The 22,312-nt window shown below is 35.9% G+C and overlaps 1 protein-coding gene across 2 annotated transcripts; it reads left to right on the top strand.

Annotated features, from left to right (window-relative positions):
• Positions 1-439: 439 nt before the first annotated feature.
• Positions 440-19,594, top strand: LOC134850876 (EF-hand calcium-binding domain-containing protein 5-like). 2 transcript variants are annotated; one of them, XM_063866633.1, is made up of 24 exons: positions 440-694; positions 788-1,000; positions 1,066-1,283; positions 1,544-1,733; positions 4,812-4,875; positions 4,955-5,028; positions 5,264-5,416; positions 8,366-8,465; positions 9,073-9,303; positions 9,649-9,720; positions 10,332-10,502; positions 11,799-11,837; positions 12,160-12,356; positions 12,694-12,850; positions 13,162-13,334; positions 13,573-13,668; positions 14,631-14,909; positions 15,164-15,295; positions 15,514-15,773; positions 17,511-17,670; positions 17,920-18,013; positions 18,291-18,514; positions 18,800-18,893; positions 19,162-19,594. In XM_063866633.1, the coding sequence occupies exons 1-24, from the start codon at positions 443-445 to the stop codon at positions 19,377-19,379; spliced, it is 3,861 nt and encodes a 1,286-aa protein (XP_063722703.1). In that variant the 5' UTR covers positions 440-442; the 3' UTR covers positions 19,380-19,594. The 2 variants fall into 2 exon arrangements, with proteins under 2 accessions (XP_063722703.1, XP_063722704.1); XM_063866634.1 differs by lacking the exon at positions 11,799-11,837 and having other exon boundaries at positions 19,162-19,591.
• Positions 19,595-22,312: the final 2,718 nt, after the last annotated feature.

Raw genomic sequence — 22,312 nt, 5'->3', positions numbered from 1 at the left:
TTTGAAAAAATCTCCGCAACAAAACACATGAGCTATCCAAATTTTACCGTCTTAGTTGCTGTTCTGTAAATAATATGGAATTGTAATTGTTATACTGTCGAAATAACTTGAAAGATTTTTCTTCAAAAAGAATTTAAAAAAAAGAAACAGCAATAACTGTGAAGCAACCAGGGCTGTAAAAGCCTGCATTTATTATGATAGTTTGATTCCTTGTCCGATTTTTAAGTGAAATATCATCTTTTGGCGATACTCATGTTATTGTATCTGCTTAAAATTCTCTTTTGGTGACGTATACCTTAATTATTATATGCTTACTAAATTTCTCTGAAAATTGACATATAATTGCGTATGTGAAATCAGTTTCGTTTGGCAAATAAAGTTTTTTTTTATATAATGTAAAAAAAACAATGTTATATTTGCTGAATTGTCTTTAAGTTTGACAATGACAGCTGCAGACAAACTTGAGTCCAGTCATGGGCGACCTGATTCGGGTAGTAATGGCGATTCGAGTTTACCCGAGAGACCGAGATCCCGGACAATGCCTGTTTATTACACCTCAAATGAATCGAATACGGTGAAAAAATTAAGAAGATTTCAAGAGCAGTCGGTTGTTTCCGAGCTAGCCGATTCTCGAGAAGAGAAAAAAGTCCATATCGCGGATCTTCAAAGTGAAGCTAAAAAAGCAATGAGGAAAGTAAGTATTCTAACATTTTATGTCTTGAAATAAAATGAATCCAACGTCTAATGTTTGGTCCGTGATTTGATTGGAGCTGAAATTTTTGCTTAGGTACCTCTGGATATATTGACAACTGATTGGTTCATAACTACAATTGACACAGTCGAGTTGCGATCATACATCACAGATAAAGTACTGCCACAACTTGTGCTGGGGTTGGAAAAACTACTCATGGAAGCGGACAGAAGAGGCTTGCCATATATTGCAGAGAAAAAAGCAGCTACGCTGGAAATGGACGTGGAGAAAAGAATGGAGCTGAATAAGGTAAGATATGAGTGGGAGAAGTATGTTTTATTTGTTTACACAAATTAAACAATATTTTGTTAAAGGTCGAGGCGATCATTGGAAGTTTGCGGGGAGACAGTGTAAGAAAAGAAGACTATCCCTCGTATGACCCAAATTTTAACCCCTTGAATTTTCTTGCGAGGTATTTGATGCGCAACAATCCGCGGTTCAACAATCAGTCGGAAAATTCGCCGTATGCGCGTGGTCTCAGAGCGATCAGTCACCAACTGCGCCAAAAAGTTTTCTCATCCGAAGAAAACAGGTAACTTCTAAGAGGGATCTCAATCGCATTTTTTAAAGAAGAAAATTACTTATTTTGTTTAATAAGATACAGCAGACAAATGTTTTGTAATTTTAGCGATTTGAGGTAATAACTAGCATTAGTTTTGACTTATGTGTTTTCTTTAAGTTAGTGTTATTTCAAATTATAGCTTAGATCACCGTTTTTGCACGAAGTCATTCTTGGTTGGTGGAAATTGTTTCTATTTTTATGATGTATGACCATTATAATGTTTTAATCAGGCTTGCAGCGATTAAAATGGAGGCAAGAAAGAAGCGTGAAGAGCGCGAGGAACGTGAGCGAGAACGGTTGGCTGAAAAAGCGCGCAAAGAGTCCCAACTGGAATACATTTTCTTCAGCTGGGTCTACTCAAAAGCCAACATGCCTCACAAAGATGAACGCGATCCGACCGAGCTGGTACAACTAGCTTACGTAAGTGGTCTTTAGGTTTGCGGTTAGCAAGAGTTATCAAATCGAAACATAGACTTTTTTCAATGTAAACAAGTTGTTTAACAAAATCACATCGTTTTGCGTCCTCTTTTTTGCTCGTATCTCAATGATCTACAAACTGGAACGCGATTGGTGAAAATCCTCCATAAACATAGACAGTGATCATTTATAGTTTCACTTTTAAAATCATTTATCTCATTTGAGAAGTTTCAATTAAACATTATCTCTCTCTCTCCCTCCCTCCCTCCTCTCTCTCCCTCTCTCATTTATTTCGTCAGCACCAACAGCTAGTCGTTTTGAAGAATAATAAAGTTTTTTCACTCGTTACATCGGATACATGCAATTACATTAAGTTATCCGTCAATAGCAAATAAAAGCTAAAAGAAAAGAAGGATAGCTTTTGGTTAGGATTTTAAAACTTCCATGGCTAAAGAAAAAAAAAGGCCAAAAAGGCGTTTTTAGGCACTTTTTGGAAAATTTTGACCAACAAATTGCGTTTTTTTGGCACGCACTCCCCCTCAAAGGTAGTTACACAAGCAAAGCTTGTGTGATAGTGTGAACTCTCTTTTCCAACCTAAGTCGCAAATATTAGTGTTCATTTTGAAAGTCTTCATTTTGATCAATAACCAGCTATTAAGTACAGCCAATGCTAAAGATATTACTGCATATATTACAAATAGCACTTAAGCTTCAAGGTATCATGGATCTGTAGCGTAGAGGCAGGGAAGGAGACCCGTAACAAAATAAGAGGGTTCGAACCTGGGCAGGGTCGGATGTAACGAACTTTTTCGTAAACTAATTAAAATGCGTCCGCTCTATAAATTGAGAAATGTTAGTTAGTAAATTTCTTTTTTTTTCAAATTGACTGGTACTGCTGATGCGTCATAATTGGCTTGCATCACTTAGCAATTATGCAGACTCATAATTGGAGAGCGTCGCTTAAGAAATTACGTAGACTCAAAGTGTTACTCATTCAGTTTTTCCAGACAGCGTTATCGGTCATATTTTTGCTTGATACAAACGCGTAGATTTTTATTGAATTAGGCATAATCGACATCATTAGTCTCAAAATTAGGCATAATCGACAAGATCAAAATTAAAGCCTTTCCAGTCGTTATTCGAACGACTTAAAACAAAGTTTTCGAAAAATTGTTCCTCTGTCAAGAAAAACTAGTTGAAATTTCTATTTGAGTTTTAGTCTAATTTCGAACGTGTAACGCAAGTGATTAGTAAATTCATTTTAGGAACTAGTAGTTCGTCTGTAAACTTCAAAGTTTTAAAGCTTAATTGCTCAAACATTTTTCATGTCAACAGTTTTTTATGGTTTTTGTTTTCGTCTCAACTAGCGGACTAAACGGTTGTTCTCGGTCTAATGAACGCCTTGTGGCTTAGTGGACGCTCGTTAGAAAATTAAAAACTTATTTAATACTGTTTGTTGTATTTCTTGACTATTTTTTGATTTTGTTATTTCACTCCTGTTTTTTATTCGCTAGCTTGCAATGCTGTGCTTGCGTGATATCGCAAGTGGTGCGAAGCTCCGCTTCGCCTCTGGTTTAGGTAGTTGATTTCGTATGAAATGGTCTGTACAAGTTTTTGTTGCTTAAGTTATTCTAGTATGAAAATTTCTGGTTGAAACAGTTAGCATAAATCACTCTATAATCGTTTTGAACAAGATTATTTTCTCATATATTTAAATTGAAATTTCCCAGAAAAAACTAGATATCAAAAAATTTCTCGTAAATATTGTTGATTTTAACTAATCCATTATATATTTAAATGCGGGTTCACAATCTCGCAATTTAAAAGCTCTTTTAGCGTATTATTTTTGCAGGTTTATGCTATATCGTATATTACAATGGTTAAATTTTTTTTTGATTTTCAATTCAGTGTTTTATTTCACCGAGTTTAAAATCAGCAACCCAATAGTGGATGCTGTCAGCGCTGTCAATTATGAACGCCCAGCCCTTTTTAGTTTACGAGATACGATGGTTTTTAGTGACTTTTCAGAAAATTTTCAGAAATTAGAATTAAAAAGTAATTCAAAATTTGAAATTCTCAACCTTGTAGTTGGGTTCTGTAAGGGTACTCTCAGCAGTTCTTATTTGTAAACTTTGCATCCGACTGCTTAAATGCTCTTAGTTTCCGAGATGTGACGTTTGTTTGGCCATTTTGTTTTTAAAATTTTCAAAGAACTCAGATATAAAAAAAATTCACAAAATTTGAGTTCTCATCTCCATAGTGAGGCTCTGTAAGGGGACTTGCAGGGGTTGCCATTTTTTTTTTGCCTCCTGTGCGTGCTAAAATCGTTGTATTTTTTGAGATATGACGTTTTTTGTGATTACAAAAAATTTTCAGAAAATTTTAATTAGAAATTATTTTTCTAAATTTGAACTTTCCAACGCTGTAGTTGGCTTCAGTGAGATGACTCTGAAGAGCCGCAAATCTTGCCTCCAAATGCGACTGCTCATTTGCTTTTATTTTCCGAGATGTGACTTTTTTAGGTAATTTTAAAATTTTTCAAAGAACTTAGATATAAAAAACTTCACAAAGTTTTATAGTTTTCCAAAATTTGAATATAGAAAAACTTTAATATTAACTTGAAGTTACAAAATTTGAAGTTAACAACACTGTAATTGGGTGCTGTTAGAGTATAATCAAAGGATGTTGATCTTATTTCCAATATATGCGGTTTTTTATGAGTTGTCAAAAATTCGAAGCTGAGAGGTTTTTATTTTTGATTTTTTTTTCGTTTTCTCGAAAACTACGCATCTAAAACTACCAATGATTAAGTTGATTAATTGTTCCTCCAAGGAGAAGTGGAGGTGGAACAATCATGATTCAATTTCCTCCGAATGTTTATTATGTTAAAAAAATCGAATTTATTACAAACTAGTTGTGCGATTGAGGGGTTTTTGTTTCATTTTATGACGGCTAGTTTGCCATGGTATAATTGTGCTGTATCGCAAGTGGTGCGAAGCTTCGCTTCGCCTCTTCCCTTAAGCTGAAATAAATTAATACGATTAGAAAGTTCAATTTTTTCTCACTTAGTTCAATTTTTAGGTTCAAAATGTCATGCGCTCTTTCGAGGAACTGGTTCGAAAATTGCCTGTCGAGATGCAAGATAGTAAGTTGAGCATTCGCTTAAAATTGGTCTGAAATTAGCTTTTAAAATTGGCCAAAAATAAACCAAATCGTTTATTTAGACGCAAAGTTTGACGCCGAAATTGAGCAAACAGATATCAGTGGACGAACCCTCGACAAATGGCAGTTCCGAGCGGTTAGTTACAGACTGGTTTAAAGATGTTCTTGTTAGCAATAAAATTAATTCGAAGGATAATTTCGCTCCAGATTAGTTTTGAACGCAGCTTAGTGCAGAAAAAAAAGAAATCATAAATTCATCAGGCAGTATTAACTTGAAGTTTTGTAGTTTTAATTAAATCAGTTGTGAAATTTTCACGCCGTAATACATTCGGAATATTGCCAACAGTTTGCAACTATTCGATATTGTTTAGTATGGGATGAAGTATGTGCAGAACTTCTCGCCTGACATGTTCGATCTGTTCATGTCTCATCTGACCATGTGTGCAGATGCATACCACGAAGCGAACAGAGTCACCAGACGGCAGAAGATATACACTGACTTGTTCAACTACCTCGACACCAAAGTAAGATAAAAAATAGACAGAATTTTTCAAAGTTATCTGAGAACTGATGTACTCAAAACAACGCATGCACATCAACACATCAAGAAGTTGTAAGTTATCAAGAGTAATGAACGTAGTGAAGACTTATATAGGTCTTGCTGTTTTTTTTTTCAGGAAAGTCTTCACGCTCAATTTTTTTTTTCGCGGTTTGACTTGTGATTTTTTAAGTTCAGTGCATTTTTATTGTTTAAAGGAAGGCAAACCCACTATGGAACAGCAAAAGTGTAAAGGTCACGAAAAACGTGATCGACTTCTAATTTCGAAAATGGAAATTAATTATCAGATTTCCCAGCGAAATAAAAGTTTTACCTATTGATCCAGTTTTCTCAAATTGGGGTTATTTTAACAAACAAGTGTCCACCATAAATTGTTCTACAGATTCAAAGAGCTTTAAGGCCATCTAATTTTTTCTTCGAAATTCAAAAAATAAAAATTTCTGAAAAACAAAGACGGTTTTTTTTTCAGTTTCCTTGTGCTCATTACTTTTTTCCAACTTTTAGTTGGCTATGTTTTCACTAAAAGTAACTGCTATTATAACCACAAATTTTAAATTGAGTTAATTTACAACAGCCTTATCATTGTCTAACTATATGAACGAAACATTAAACTAAAATTTGTGAACATGTATTTCGTCTGAGCACGAATTCTAATAGTCACACATTAGTTTATAAGTAATCACTTCAAGAACTGTCCCTGTTTAATTCGCACAAATTTTCATTTTCACATGTGCACCTCTGTAGGAAATTAACTTTTGTTATTGCAGAAAATGGGAGAAGTATGAACGAACGTTTTATTCTTGATTAACGCTTTTACATTTTGCCACTAACCTACTTGAAGTTTTTGCCTGTGACAAAAGCAAAGCGTAGTGTATTATTACGAAGAAGTTTTTTTCTAACCAAGTTTTTGCCTGTGACAAAAGCAAAGCGTAGTGTATTATTACGAAGAAGTTTTTTCTAACCTAAGTCGCAAATAAAAGTGCTCATTTGGTGGCTCTTTGATATCTTTCAATTTAATCATCTTTAAGCATAAGCAGTTTAAAAGCATATGTTGCTGCTTTATTTTTGCCTAGTGTTAGGTCTTGTTTTGAAACAAACAAAAATGTATGGAATTTGTTGTTTTTTGCGACGCTTAGGAAAATTTTTGCAATTTCGCAGAAGTTTCATAATTTTCCCAAAAACTACTGTACCATTTTCAAAAAATGGTACCAATGGGAAAACCGGCTGCTCATCTATGTGCCTTCATATTTTGCTAGTATCTTTTCATTTTACCCGACGTTCTACAGCATTCGTAACTTTCAGTAGGGGTTTTTTTGACCTATTTGTGTTGAATTTTTTCATTTTCTCGAATGTTAAATGCACAAATCTCAGATAAAGTTTTCAGTCAAAAGAACAAATCATGGGGATCTCTCCTTCTCCAGCGGCTTTTTCCTAAATTTGGTAGAAAAAATGTATGGCTTTAATCAAGATTTGTGCAAATTGTTGACATTTTGTAAATATTTGTCGAAATCTTCCTTGCCAAATCGGAGATAAAGGGTTTAACCGAACAAAAAATAATCAGTTTTGCCATTTTGTTCTGTGCAAACTGCTATGTCCTGCGTTTTGAAAAAATATGGCCTTAGAAAATGTCCACAGTTTGAATTTTTCCCCTTTTTTTGCCCTAACATGCTGAATCTAAAGTTGATAGTCATTCAAACTAACATGGTGCGTAGATTTTACCTGTGCAATCTGTTTTGTTTTCAATTTATTTGTAGAAAAGTTGATATGGACTTCGGAAAAATCCATTTTTTGAAGTTTTTACCGTTTTTTTAAAGAAATTTCATCACTACGATCGAAAACAACTAGCTTAATCTGTACCGAGGGTTCTATCCAAAAAAAAGGGTGTGTGGATTTTTTTCTTGCATAAGAGGCTTTTCCCATGCTCTAGTAGAGAAAATTTTATGGATTTAAGAAAAGTCAAATTTTTGAGTCTTAGATCGTTTTTTTTGGAATCTTTTTCAGTTTTTGAAAACTACCCGGCCAGATCTGAGATAAGACTTCAATTGAAAGAAAGAAGCAAGCGAGTAGTAGTTTTCTCCTTTAAATAAACGACTAAATGACTACTCAAGAAGAGAAATCACTAGGGTTTTGCCTAAAGTCTTAGTACAATATATGATTGAATATATTAAATCTGGTGGATCCAGTTTTAACTGCGTTAATAGCTTTTTTCAAACAGCCGTGGCAAATTGCGAGGACGTGAGGCTGTAATCAACAGGTCGGAGATTTAAACCCTGATTATTGAAATAATTTTATTTGTTTTTTGGTAGAGTTTTAGCTGCTTGGCATTGGCAATTTGATAGAAACTGTAGCTTCTTTATTTGTTGCAAGTATTAGTAAATTTACAAGCGGTCGTGGAGCAGATGCGAGAACTTGATATTTCTAATCTCGCTATTTTTTTCTCACGGGGTATTTTAATCCTTTTCTTATTTCAATTTGTTTTGCCTGTTTAGAGCTCTTTGCATTTTCTTGGCTTGTGTTTGCGAAGCGCAGCTTCTCCTCGGTGTTAATATTCTAAATGCTCAATTGTTTTTACTATGAGCGTTAAATATAAATCCTAAAACAAGAGAGCTTTTGAGGCAATGGTGTTCATGAGAGTATCTTGTCCAATGGGGCATGCATTTAATCAATTCAGTGGTCTCCTTTTTACCAGTTTTTCAAAATCAGAATCACTTCACAGCTGATTGGGACTTAATTTTTAACCTCACCGGAGCTTATCAGGTGAGTTTTTAGGGGTTTGAAGTACTAAAAAATTACAACTAAGTAATTTGAAATTAGCTTTGCTCCAAATATTCGCACCTTGTTTGAGCTTAATTATCAGTTAACTTCATAAAAGATTATTTATAATAGATTTCTGATATGTACCATTCTTTGACAGATCGGCTACATCAATAGAAACATAGTGATCCAGTTGCTGCAGATGTTCTGGAAGAAATGCGATAAAGAGAAGAGAAACAAGTTGAGAGATCCAAGGAAATGTAAATTGCGTAATTAAAAACTAGCAAAGCAAGGCTTCTCGTATCAGGGCTAGGACTAAAAAAAAACAGTCAATTTTTTGAATTAGTTTTAAATGAATACTGATAGATTATGACCACATTAATTTCAGTCAGAGGCAGATTGCAATTTTTGTCTCAGAGCACCAAAAATTGTAATATGAAAAATGCTTGAAAATTGGACAGCAAAAATAAATACACATATTGTTCAGCACCGTAGGATAGCAAATGAGGAAAGTTATTAGGAAAGCAATTCACGCTCTCCAGTTACGAAAGTGAAAATGGTGCAAAATTTTTAGATTTTCCACCAGAATAAAAGAAACTACACGATGATCCAGTTTTTTCTAATTGAGTCAGTTTTTATGAAAAGTCTATCAACCAGAAAAGATTATTTAAAATCAATGAGCTTTAACTTAATGTATTTTTTTCTGAAATTTCAAAGCTGAAAAATATTCCAAAAAAGTCGATCGGTAATTTTTGCTTTCTTTGAATTAATTGACACTTTTCCAGTATTCAGTTGGCTATTTTTCACGTTGAGAAAACAACGAAAGTCTTTTTCGATCCATAAAAATGTTTTCTTTGGCTTATGCAGGGCCTGTCGTGGAGATTAAAGAGTCGGAGGAAGACGCTGAAGATCCGGTGGATGAAATAGAAGTGTCCAAATTAGAAGAGGAAGAGGTGAAAGAGGGCGAAGGGGAGGAGGAGGAGGACGTGGGGGCAGGTGGTGACGCCACTGCCTCAACAGGGGAGGAGGGGCAGAATGAGGGCGATGAGAGTGGGGAGACTACGGCAGAGGAGAAACAGTCTGCTGTGGAAGATTCGGGTTAGCTCAGTGACAACGAAAATTCGCTATAGAGCACATCTCGAAAAATGAGCAGTTTGAACATTTCAGGGAAATACACAATTCGCTAAGTTAGATAACCAGTATAAGTTAGATATTCAGTATAAGTGCTCCATTGAACCCGCCGTTTATCTGTTTTTTTTTTGTAATTAAAGAGATAAGTTCAGACTATAGATAAGTTACCTTTTCTTGCGAGTTGCAGATTTCTTAAATTTTGCTACTTCTCCTTTTCTGAGTTCAATTAGCAGGTGTCTAAAATAGTTAGGTTGTTCTGGTTTCACTCAGTTCCAGTGGTGCTTTGAGCTAAATGTATTGTGATTGTTTCAGTGAACACCCAAACTGGCGAGGAAGATGCAATTGCGCCGAACGAAAAAGCTGCAGACACTACTGAAAACTCCGGTAAAACGCTTGTGTTTAAGAGTAGATGAACGACGTAGAAGTGCGATGTTTTTTTCGTAGTTTTTCAGGAAAAATGAAATGATCTAATAACAAAAGAAGTGCATTCTACTTATAAATGCACATATGAATGCCCTTGGTGGACATCTATTTTTTGTTTGAAATTCGAAAGTTGAAGTCATTTTTTTTGCTTCTTTGGGTTCATTGACTCTTTTCCAACAATCTGTTGGCAATATTCATGATTTATTTGAGCACTGTGATATTCGGAAACTATGATATACCTAGGATTCCTACTAAAGCGTCTGTGCTGTTCCAATATTCGGCTGATTCGCTGTTGTTTCAAAAACGCATTTGAAAAGAATGTATTTAAGAAATTTCCGCGTTTTATTTGAAAAAAAAAACAGCAAGACACCAAGTGCCAGTTTGCCAGTTAATGCAAGGTTTTTAACTTGGACGGATAGCCTCCAAGTTTGTTGCTTTTAATTTTAGAAACCTTTATATGCAAACAATTATTTCACTTTAGATTAATATTTTTACTCATTGTCGTGCACTTATGTTGCCCTCGCCCTAAAGTTATCAAAGTTTTTTTTTGAACACAATTTGTTATTTTACAGAGGAAACTGGACAGGAGAAAAAGGATGCAACAGAGGAAGAAGGAGGAGGGGGTCAACAAGAGGGAGGAGATGGGGAGGATGATGATGATTTGGATGAGACTGCGTCTGTGAAGGAGCAGAGGAATATAGTGGAGGAGATCAGAAAGGCTGAGCTGGAAAGGGAGAAGACTGGTAAGAGCGCACAACTCTTTATCGTGGTTATGAGTGGTTATAAGTACAAACCTTTTTTTCTAACCTAACTCGCAAACAAAAGTTTTTATTGAAAGTGTTCACTTATTGGTGGCATTTTGCTATAGTCACAATCTGCAGCATTGAAAATTTCATAGCATCTGTTCTCATAAACTCCAGGTAGCAGTAGGACGCAGATCGAATCCGAGACGTAGCGGAATTTTTACTAATTCGAGGCTTATTTCTTCTTTTTCTTTTCGCACTTAATAGAGCTGCTGTTTGTGTTCTCGGTCGTGTTTGCGAAGCGTCGCGTCTGTGTTTGATTTGCCGTCTCTTTTCCAGTTTCCCAACCTTCTCGAAATTACAAAATAAAGCTGTTCAAAAATTGTTCATGCGGCGTTTTGAATACCAGAAATGATGTAAAAGTTTGTTCCTGCTGGCACGTTTTAATGCAATTTATTTCATGAAATTCATTTTATATAGACTTTCATATATTGAATTTCAGAAAAATTCATGGCTGAACTGGAAAAGAGAAGATTTATCATCACCATCAGCGAATATCGGTCATTTAAACACTAGTTCATAAAAATTACGTTTTAAATTCAGTAATTAAACAAGGATTGCCGGTTGCTGTGCAAATAGCACAGAATATTCCGACCTTATTCTCAAATTTTTTTGATTTGTTTTTTTTTGTACGTCGTGTAATGATAGTGCTATACAAATTTAGTGATTAAGCTTAAACGACTACAATTGTCTTCGAAAAATAAATGAACAAAAAAGATTTGTTTTGCCAGAGAAGCGCCAAGTAAGGCTTCCAAAACTATATATTTTTCAGTTAAAGGCTCGGTTTTTAGCATAAACAGGTGATTTTTTATTCATAACGAACGTTACTCGATCGCTTTGCTCGCTCCAAAAGAAGCATAAAATCTAAATCTTCAAAACGCTTTGTCTCGACGCTTTGTGGAAATTTCTTAATGTCGTTCGGATCACGGCTGAAAGAGCTTTAATATGATATATGACTCAACCCAGTCCGATGATTATTTGTGGTACCTGATTTGCGTGGAAAATAAAAAAAGGGCAAAAACTAAAACACTCCTGAAAACAAAGTTCCTCCCCATTTTCAATGGTCGGAACAAAATTTGGATTTATGCTTATAAAGTTCGGGTTTTTCATTATTATTCGAGAATTAATCGAATAAAGAGGACTACAATAGTTTTTGTGGTGGCATAACTATTAAGCACATTCAAATCCAAAAAATGTATACGCTTACATAATGATAACTGTTTTAAACTTTTGAAGGAGCAGCGCGGAACGATAACCATTTAATTGTCTACATACGTAAGTTCAATTGGTAGTGTTAGATGCATGTTCAATCTCCTCAAAAGAAGTCATGTTTTCGAAAATTTGTTGATTGAAGAAGATGTTTTTGATTGCAGAATCAAAAGTTTGCATCATCAAAATTTGCAGAATCAAAAGTTTGCATGATCAAACTCATTGCTTGCATGATCAAAGCTGCAACGATCCATCTTACCTGTGAAGACATGAATATGGACTGTTTCAAATTGTAAAAGCTATATTAATGAAAGATAAAGAAGCTGAGAACAGTTAAAAATTAAATCACCTAGCTGTTGATTTTTGGACAAGTCTTTAATTTGTGCAGATAAGTTGCGTGAAGTTTTGCCGCGGGAGCAGACTGAGGCGTTCAATGAGAACATGTTGAGCAGTGACCAGTTCTCGCTCCTGATTGAGAACTTCCTGGGGGAGGGGTGTGAGGACAAGCTACTCTACTCTTTCATATCTTACATCAGCACATACTACTTGGAGGGGGAGGAGGACAAGCTGTACAGAATAAACAAGGTTGGTGCTGGTGCAACTCGGAACAAACCCCTAGAGATAGGCTGAACTAGAGACTTGATGACGCCATTTAAATTTTAATTGGCAAGAATTACCTGGATACTTTTATGGGCTATTTTTTGAAGATACCCATCTCAGACCTTCCTCAAATTATTTTTCTTTGTTTTTTTTTGTATGGATATAAACGATATGTTTAAGCGGTTCGATTGTGAGTGACAAAAGAAGATTGCCTTGGTTATTTTCAGGTTAAGGGAGAACAAACTTTTGATTAATAAAGTGCGTTGATCCGATTTTGCGTTATGTTGAGCCCATGAAAAATGCGCATGACGTTTGTTTTCAGTTGAACTCGGACGCGAAGGAGAGGTTTGGCAAGTACATACTGGAGGCCCTCTTCTCCACCTGGGACATAGATGGAAAGGGCTACGTGGAGTTGCCCCACTTCATCTCTGTGGCTGAGAAGTACAAGGGAGGTGCCGAGCAGGAGGCGCTCGAACTGGGTGGGTGAACATTCTTGAACTGACTTCATAATACTTCTTACAAAATATAGTGCTTCCTTTGACAGGGTTTCCTTTCTGAATTGGATTTAAATTTAATCGAATAAAAGTGAAAACCGTACACCTGTGCCTATAAGGATGAGTTAGGTGAGTTACTATTTTACGACGAACATTTTTGGACCAACCGACCCCAAAATTTGAGGAGTTCACGTGAAAACGCAAATTTGTGGTAAAAAATTGTATAAATAGTTTTTTTTCAGCAAGATTTTTTAATGAAAGATAACTGACTGAATTATTTCGCTAATCTCCTACAGGCCTGGATGACTTCGGAGCTGTGCCGGACAACCAGCTGACACAGCCAATGTTTGTGGACCTGGTGTCCGACATCATCCAGCATCTGGCAGGGGGAGAGGAGCAGCTGCAGTCATATGTCCAGTTCCTCACAGACTCGGTGGATAAGTCACACGAAGAAAAGATCAGAGGAATGGTAATTCACAATCTGTAATAATGTATTTTTTGCATATTAAACGAATTATTCTACTGGCAGCTAGCCTGTACAATACTGACAGAAGTCTTTTTTTTTGCAAGATTTTTGCCTCAAATTTGAGTCTTAAACTTCATTGGTAGGAGTAGTCCAGCATTTCTGTTGCCCTTTGAAGCTCATATTAGTCAAGCTGAATTTGGTCAATTATAGCTTCTAACTAATAATGTGCTAACCAATTTAGGCGAGGAGAAAATGGCTGGAGGAGATAACAGCTGTAGCTCACTCAACCGGAGACATGGAAACAGTCTACAGGGCCGTGTTCAATGCACTCTACAAGGTCCGTCTGTTACCTGTTGTGATGTTTATTTCTTTTCAAATAAGAAGTTTTGCTTGCTATACATACTCTTTTTACGCAACCGAGAATAATGTATTACTACAAAGAAACTTTTTTCTAACCTAAGTCGCAAATATAAATTTTTGGCTTGTGTTAGTTCCTGTTTGAAGAAAAAACAGATATTATTATTACACAAGCATAGCTTGTGTTATAGTATGAACTTTCTTACTTTCTTTTTTTTTCGATCCTAAGTCGCAAATACTGAATTAGAAAATTGTTATGATTGTTTTCCATTTTAATGGATTATAATCGATAATAATGGATTATTTTGATATAAAAATACTATGATTATAATCCATTTTTGATGGATTATAATCGATTACTTTCGTAATTTTATAGATACTGACTATAAAATGACAATATAATCGATATTCTCCATAGAACTCCACTGCGGTTACTGCTAATTGGTCATAATTGGCTGACGTCACTTAGCAATTTTGTAGACTCATAATTGTGGCGTGCGTCATTTAAGAAATTTTGTAGACAAAGTTTTACTCATTCTGTTTTTCCCAGTAGCGTTATCGGTCTTATTTTTGCTTGTGTTTGCGAAGTGCAACTTCGCCTCTGTGTGAAGATGTATAGCATTTGTTGCTTTTTGTTGTTTTTTGCGACGCTTGGAAAAGTTAAACAATTTTCGCAGAAATTTCCGTTTCTCTCAAAAGCTGTTTTACCGATTTTGAAAAAGTGGTACCAATGGAAAAATCGGCTGCTCTTCTATGTGCTTGTATATTTTGGTCTAAGACTTTCAAATGTTTTGACCTAATTGTTTTGAATTTCAGTTTCGATTATACGCCCTACTTTTTCAAAAACATTATAGCCTTTTATATATATTCCCGCGATTCAAAAATGATCAGATCAGATCAGAGATTTTAACCATTGCAAATATTCGTTTTTGCTCACTCCAGGACGCAGAGGCTCACGGTAGAAACAAAAAAATCTGCTCCAACGTCTGCATGTTGGAATCCAACCCAGCTGCAGACGATGACTCCCCAGACATCCCGTCTAAACTCCTCAGATGTGTGGCCGCAACATCGGATGATGCGCCTTTTATGTTGGGAGAACGCATAACGGAGACGGAGGAAAATATATCGTTTCCCGCGATGGCCCAGAAGGAGATGATTCATGTGCCTAAAGTGAGGTCACACGGGTCTGTGCACTACTGGAACCCAAGACGGAGTGACAGGGTAAGTCAAGATATTTCTTTGTTGACAAAAATGGTTCTAGATTCTAGTTCAGGGCTTATTTAGAAATCAAGACTTCCAAACTTATAAATTTTTCTCAATGCACGCAGCGATGCTTGAATCGGTACTGATTTTTATCGGCCAGGAGTTGTTTTGAATTGTTTTTGCTGTTGCCTTTTTCGCTTTTTGATATTGAATATAAAATATTAGTTCCAATCTTCAGAAGTTTCCAGGCAGATTCAACTGTTTTCCTTAAGGACGGTAGCCTGATCGTGTGCCCCATTCTGGACAGCAGGAGGAGTGCCTATGGCACCCTGGCAGTGGACACTCTGAGGACTCAGAACAAGGAGAACAGGATATTCCTCCAACACGAACTCGCATTCGTGCAGGTAAGCCTTAATAAAGTATTCACTGGAAATTTAGTGTTTCTTTTTTCTTTCACGAATGGTTATGTGGTATCATCTACTTCCAATATCGTTCTGCTCTATAAGTATTCTGAAAATCGTGACAGACCTCCCCTAGAAATTTTGCCATCAATTGATTGCCGAATTAATATAAACCAAAGAATGTAAAAATGGACACTTAGGCCACAGCATTATTACTGTAGGGTGTGGCTCAGAAGTTCCACGAAGCATTTTCTCTGATTGACATGAAGCGCAGAAGTCTTAAAATAGTGGAGAGCTGTATCAAGTGGATCAAAGACAACTGCCCGACAGTGAAGGAGGTGACATTCTACCTTGTTGAGAGTAACCCACTTCAAGTTGAGTCACCATTCACTCTCAGGATGATGTGTGGATCTGATTATGACGGCAAAGTTACTTACTTCAAGAAGACAAAGGCCCTTGCTCTGAGGGACAACATGTTCAAGTTAGTTTTTGTTGCAACCTCTTCCTGAATTGAGAAGAAACTATGTCGTAGGGGCTGTTTTTTAGCCGATTTGACTACCACGGATAATCCTCGAAGGGTCAAAATTGAATCTCATGAGAGAGCCTTTTTTCACCGCGATTCAATTTATGAAATAAAATTTTTTTCGCTTTTCAGACTAAATCACAGGAATTTGATAAGAGACTGACCGAATTTAATTATGCTTCAATTTTACCGCTATTTTAGCTATTAATTACTACTCATTTTGCATTTTTTTGCCTTAATCAATCTGTTTTTCTTTCTAAAAAAAATAACAAGAGATTTTGGATAATAAATTGATATATTTGAAAAAAAAATTATGTATTTATATTTACGCTTGCGATAAGTAAGCGTTATCAAACTGGAATATAGAATATTTTTCGGGTTAACAACTTGTTTAACAAAATCATTTGAGCCACTAGACTTTATTCACTTGCACACCGCAATTCTGTTATTACTGAGAGTTCTTTTAAGAAGTAATGTCTTAAGTTTCTGAAGACAAAATATTCCGTTTCAAACAAATTTTCGGTCTATCGTTAGTCTGATTATGTTTTGTCGGCTTAAGTGCCGCATCTCGGATTTTTCTTGTTTTACAAAATATTTACAGAAAAACTTATGATAGCTTGGCTTACATAAAAATCAAACCTTTTTAGCTTTTCGGGCACACATGGTTTTTGAGAAAAAATATTACGCCTGTGGTGGTAAAGGTCCTGTGTTCGAAAAAGGCCCGAACTTTTTAAAAGGGAAATATTTTGTTTCAAAAATTGTCGACTTGAGTGTGTTTGCTTATGTTTGGTCGGTTTAGTTGCCTTGTTACGGATTTTTGCTGAGCTGCAAGTAATTTTTATTGTAGCTGAAAGAATTTTGATTTGTTAGTGTAATTTGTAAACTTAATAAGTTTGAATTTTGTTTCGTGTTTTTTTCGCTGGTTTGTTTGGCTTCAATTGTTTTTGCTTATGTTTTATCGAGTAAGTTACCTAGTTAAATGTTGTTTAAAAATAAAAATAGAATTTTAAGCTTTTGTGTTTTCGGAGGGGAGCGTAAGCATTTAGATTTTTGGAACTTAAAAAATTTTCATTTGAAAACAATTTTGCTCAACGGGAGTCTAACCAACTTTTGCCGGCTTAGTTGACGATCAATTTTTGTGTCTGAATACTTATTAAACGCCATTTATTGTGTTTTTAAATTGAACATCATTTCAGACAATTTTCTGAAAAGTTTTTATTTGGTTTTTTCAAAATGTTCTAATTGTTTTTCGACTTAGTGGGCTTTGTTTCATTTTCTGTCTGCTAGCTTGCAATGCTATGTGTGTGTGGTATCGCAAATGGTGCGAAGCTCCGCTTCGCCTCTCTGTTGAATGTTCTTTTCTGAAATCATTGTGTTCTGAGCATTTTCTGCTGCTGCTCAACTATCGTCTTTTCTCGCTCATTTAATTTTGAGGTGCGTTTAGCAAGTGGTAATATTTTGGATTCATTAGGATTTAAGAATCTTAAGGGGAATGGAATCTAAAAGCGTTTTTGAACCGATAATCTTTTTTTAAATGGAATGCTCTAGAAGAGTGCTTGAAATTTTGTACGACACAGAATTGACAATTAATTAAATAAGTAAATAAGAATCCAGTTTTTTTTGTTCTCTTTGTAACTTTATGTTAGTTGTTGGTCGGTTTTCGAACCTAAAGTGACAATTTTTTTTTGTTCAAAGGGAGTACCTGTACAAAGCCGTGAGTAACTCGGAGACGGTGATTGGGGAAATGTTGAGCCAGTTCCACATGGCTTGTCCCATCAGAGATCCAGATGGATTTTCCAAGGCTGTTATGGATATCAATCTTGGCCAAACAGACACTCTTAACAAGATGGAGAAGGTACTTCAGTAAATCATGATACCATTGATTAAGTTAAAAAAAAACATTTTATGGCCAAGGCTGGAAAAGCATTGTGTTTCCATTAATTGGAAACCGATTTTTAACAGAAAAAGAGCGATTGCTGTCAAAAAGTGTACAATCAACCAAACTGGAACTGTACACTGGAACTGAAAACAGCAATTTATACCAATTAGCACTGATTTTTAAGAGCCAGATTGGCAATATAAGGAGCAATTGGTCGTTCTTTAGATTGAGCTGACTAGACTGTTGAGTATCCAGCAGGATGCGTTCCACTACATGACAGAGGAGGCACAGGGCAAGACCACCACTCACGCCGCATTGGGTCAGTTTATTTTCGACTGGTTTCGACTCTGAATTTTTTTTACACTTTTAGAATTCTCAAAAAAATCCATTGCGTTTCAATTGCGCAACTGCTGTGCTGTACATGGCTTGAATTGCCCTGAGAATTCTGGCTCTGCATGATACATTTTTTGATTCTGTTTGCTAAAGGTTCTTCGTGAAGAACTCCTTTCCCTCTCAGATAAATGTGTTGAATACTAATTTTGCTGAGTTGAATCAAACATTGCGATTGATTTTCGTAACGATAATGTGTTTGACAGAGATTGAGAAGGACATGGGTGCCCTGAGTGTTGAGATCCTGTTCGAGAGGATGATGCTGCTGGAGATGAGGAGTCTGGTCAAGGAGATCGGAGGAGAGACGTTCGCTGAGATGAAGAGCTACAACCAGCCACCCGAGACAGCTGTGCAGATCGTGGACATCCTCATTGAGTTGTTCCTAGCGAAGAATAAGGAACAGTTTAACAACTGGAACTCTAAGAAATTGGTCAGTTTTCATTTATCATTGATGACAAGGAAGGTATTTAATGATGTGGTCGATGGTCAGTGGTTGATTCCGGTGTTTTTATTTGAAATCGAAGATTGGGTGAGGATCTCTTGCTTTCAGATAGTTTATTCATTATAAAAAGACATGTTGTTTCAGATGGATGATTCGGTAAATTCAGTGTTCAAAACGTGGTTTTTTTGTTATATCTTCGTTTTGTTGCAGTGTGATCATCTGTGCTTCCGACTTGAATATTAAATATGTCTCGAAAACGGAAGTGTTCTTTAGGTTCTGTCTTCGGAAATGCTGAAAAAAGTGGCCGCATTTGACCCCACTGCTCCGACGACTCTAGATGTGACAGTTATGAGGAAAATGCTCAATGGTTAGTAAAGCTGATTAGCAATAAAAGTAAGATCGAAGTTGTCAGTTAGACGTTGTTTTTGAGCCAAAGAAGGTGTTAGGGTAAAAAAATTGGGTACCTCAGAAGAGAAGATCTGAAAAATTGATTTTGAATCTTAACTTTGCGCCGTTAATATTACGTTACGTGTCAGCTAAATGGAAAGCTGATCTAGCGCATAAAAAACGGGAGTTTTTGGTATATCAGAGATGTAAATTGATATGCACGAGCTTTGAGCATTGCTTCGTTTTAGATATTTCGAAGGACCGTCTGTCAGTAATGGGACCCTTTCCAGCTCAGACTCTCTTCAACTGGCTCACAGTCTCAATCTCTCTAATGGAGCATGCTAACAACTTCCGAGTAGCAACTACCGAGGCAAAGAAGAAAAACAAAACCAAACTGAACAGCTCGGGAGATGAGAAAGATAATACAGATTCGAATGAACAGGAAAAAGTCGAAGCTACCGAATAGTGAATGGGTTAAGAGCAACGGTGAATTTCAGACTCTTCTGTAAATAAATCGCATAAATCATTCTATTTCGAATTTCAAATCGTCTTTAGCTAAAGAATGTAAAAAAAGTCATTGTAAATGTACATGGTATCATAACTTACTAATAAATTGTAAATATGTACAAACGGTGTTTCATTCAAATAAATCAAAGAAAGTTTCGGTATTAAAAGTCTTTACTAGAAGATAAGTATAGCAAAGGCTTCCAGAGATTTGACCTCAGACGCAGGGTATTGTTGTTTTGCGTGTGTTACTGAGAAATGAGTCGTAATTTCCTGTCAGTAAAATAAGTTTGTTGGAGGTAATAACGAATGAAGTGAATTTGCAGTGGTTTAGGAATGCAAACAAAGTGTGAATAGAATCCCCGAGTCTTCGTTGCTGTGTGTTCCAAAGCTGGTTTTATATATTTTCTTGCTTTTTGACACTCATTTTGCCGTTATTCATTACACCCGCGTAGAGTAATAGTACGAATGTTCTTTTTTCTAATCTAAGTAGCAAATATTGTTGCCACTTTTGGGGCACTTTTACAGCTGTTGATAGCATGTGCTTTGACATTCGATTATTAATAAGTTAACACAGTTGATGCATTTCTCGTTGTTCAAATGAACCGAAAAAAAACCATTGAAAGTTAGTCTGGATGCCTTCAGTTTGTTATATTCCAAATTATTACATGCCAAATTGTATCTATTTGTATTTCGTGTCTGTTTCGCATTGTCAATTTATTAGCATATTAGTTGCTTTATTCAAGACAAGTGTTTGTCTGTTCTTAAGCGTTCATGACCGAGCAGACAGGGTGCGACACACCAAACCTCGAGGTCGCAGGTTCGAATCCGATACGTAGGAGAAAACATTTGGCCATTATCTGGCTGGCTTTTAAAGTTGACTTTGAGAAGGCACTCGGATGAAGGCTCCAATTTGGTAGACAACTCATTCTGTACTCGAATGGAGTTCTCTTCCCTCCAAACATCTGAGGAACAAGTAATGTTTTAACAAAGAGTCTGAAACAAAACCGAAGCTGTTGACATAACACATTTCAAATTGAATCATAACCTAATTTTGAAATTGATGATCATTGAACATTACATGATTTTGAAAAAGAATTTACTAAAAGGGGTAGTTAATCTTATTTAAGCGTCAAGAGTTTTGCTTTTGAAATTCAACGCCAGTCAGTATAGTATTGGGATCTTGTATTGGTGGTGGCGTAGTAAGTTCAAAGTTGTCAACTCAACTCGATTAAGATGTATAACAACAAAGTTTACCAGTTTAGTGCAAAAAGAACAGAATTTGCGTGCTGGTTACACCTGCGAAGCAATGTGTTATAGTACGAAGTTTCTTTTTTTCCCCAACCTAAGTCGCAATTATTGTTGCGACTTAAAGCAAAAATGTTTGCTCCATCGAATTGGCAATAAGATGTTTTGATATTTTGTTGCACCTTTGATATTTAGTTGCACCTACAGCTTATTGATAACATGTGCTTTGACATTCGAATAGTTATAAGTTTAAACAGTTGATGCATTCTTGATTCATCATGTGAACCGAAGAAAGCTACTTAATTCAAACAACATAACAATAAAAAAAATCTCGATTTCAGAAGTTTTCCAACTTAATCTATCTCGCAATTTTTTTCATTGCTTATTTTATGCATAATTTGGTTTTATGCTCTTAATTTTTTTACATGCAAAGCTACATGCATGTGGATGTCTTCTGTTGTTATTTGCCAAATTGTGCCTATTTGTATTTGGTGCTTTTTTGTGGCTAGTGTTAGTAAGTTTTCTTGGGCTGTGGCGCAGATGCGAAGACAGGGGACTCTAATCCTCGTGGTCGTAGGATCGCTTCCCCCAGCAAAAATTTTCTTTTTAAGGACTAATTTACTTTTTTTTATTTCTTTTCTCGGAGCTGCTCTTTTGTTGTTTTTTGCGAAGCATACCTTCGCCTCTGTTTGAATATTTTCCCATCTTCTTCTGCCTTTATTCATTTGGTAGCGTTTTTGCTGCATAGCATTGGCAATTTAAGAGGAACTGTAGCTGCTTTATTAAGAGTCGATTAACGTAGTGCAGATTCTTATATCGCCATGACTTTTTTTCGTTTTTTTTTTACGAAAAAAAACTTAAATTTTGTTTAGGCTCAACTTTTTTTCCTTATTTCTTATTTCGCTTTATAAAGCTGCTTTTTTTGTCGTCTTATCGCTAGTGTTTGAGAAGCGCAGCTTCGCCTCTCTGTAATTGCTGTTTGCTGAAACGATTTTTTTGGTTGACTGCTTAATGTCTATGTGAGCTTCGTTTTAAGTTTTTAATAGTCCTAATAGAAAAAGTATCCCAGATTCCTCTGCTGTTTGATACGACCACAAAGGCCTGAGAAATTTTGTCCAAGTTTGGGTCAATTCTTTTGCTTTTGGCTTAATTAAGAGTCGATGACTGTAGCTCAGACTTATATTGGTCAGGATGATTTAGATAGATCAGGATGACTTATATAGGTGAGGATATAGGTCAGCTTATATAGCTCAGACTTAGGATTGCAGTGTTCGATTCAGAAACATTTGTTCCTAGGCGTCCCTGACCTACTTTTCAGCTTAAGTCTCAATGAATGAAGTATTTCTGCTTTCGTTTGATGTGCAAGTTATCATTTTTTAGTGTGCGAAGTTCTGTCGCAAAAAAAAAAAACGTGGTTGAATATACTTTTTCACCCAGTTTTCTAATTGGGTTAGCTTTTTGAAAAAGTATGAACCGTAAAAGTTTTTTGAAATTGAACAGCTTGAACGTGCTGTATTTTAGCAAGCGTTAGCAGACCGGAATATAGACTTTTTTCCGGTTAACAACTAGTTTAACAGAATAACTATGAAATGAAAAGTCAGACATTAATTCGCGCATGTGGCCGAGAGCAAACGCACGTGACTCTAA

The sequence above is a fragment of the Symsagittifera roscoffensis genome, chromosome 7 (assembly GCF_963678635.1).
Source record: "Symsagittifera roscoffensis chromosome 7, txSymRosc1.1, whole genome shotgun sequence".
Taxonomy (NCBI): Eukaryota; Metazoa; Xenacoelomorpha; order Acoela; family Convolutidae; genus Symsagittifera; species Symsagittifera roscoffensis.
Note: the sequence above shows the minus strand (reverse complement) of the source record. Positions and strands in the feature narration are given on the sequence as shown.

Coding starts and splice junctions, on each gene's coding strand:
- LOC134850876 (XM_063866633.1), top strand. CDS start 443: ATGACAGCTGCAGACAAACTTGAGTCCAGTCATGGGCGACCTGATTCG. Junction 1,284..1,543: donor TTCTCATCCGAAGAAAACAG/GTAACTTCTAAG, acceptor TGTTTTAATCAG/GCTTGCAGCGATTAAAATGG. Junction 10,503..11,798: donor GCTGGAAAGGGAGAAGACTG/GTAAGAGCGCAC, acceptor AAACTTTTGAAG/GAGCAGCGCGGAACGATAAC.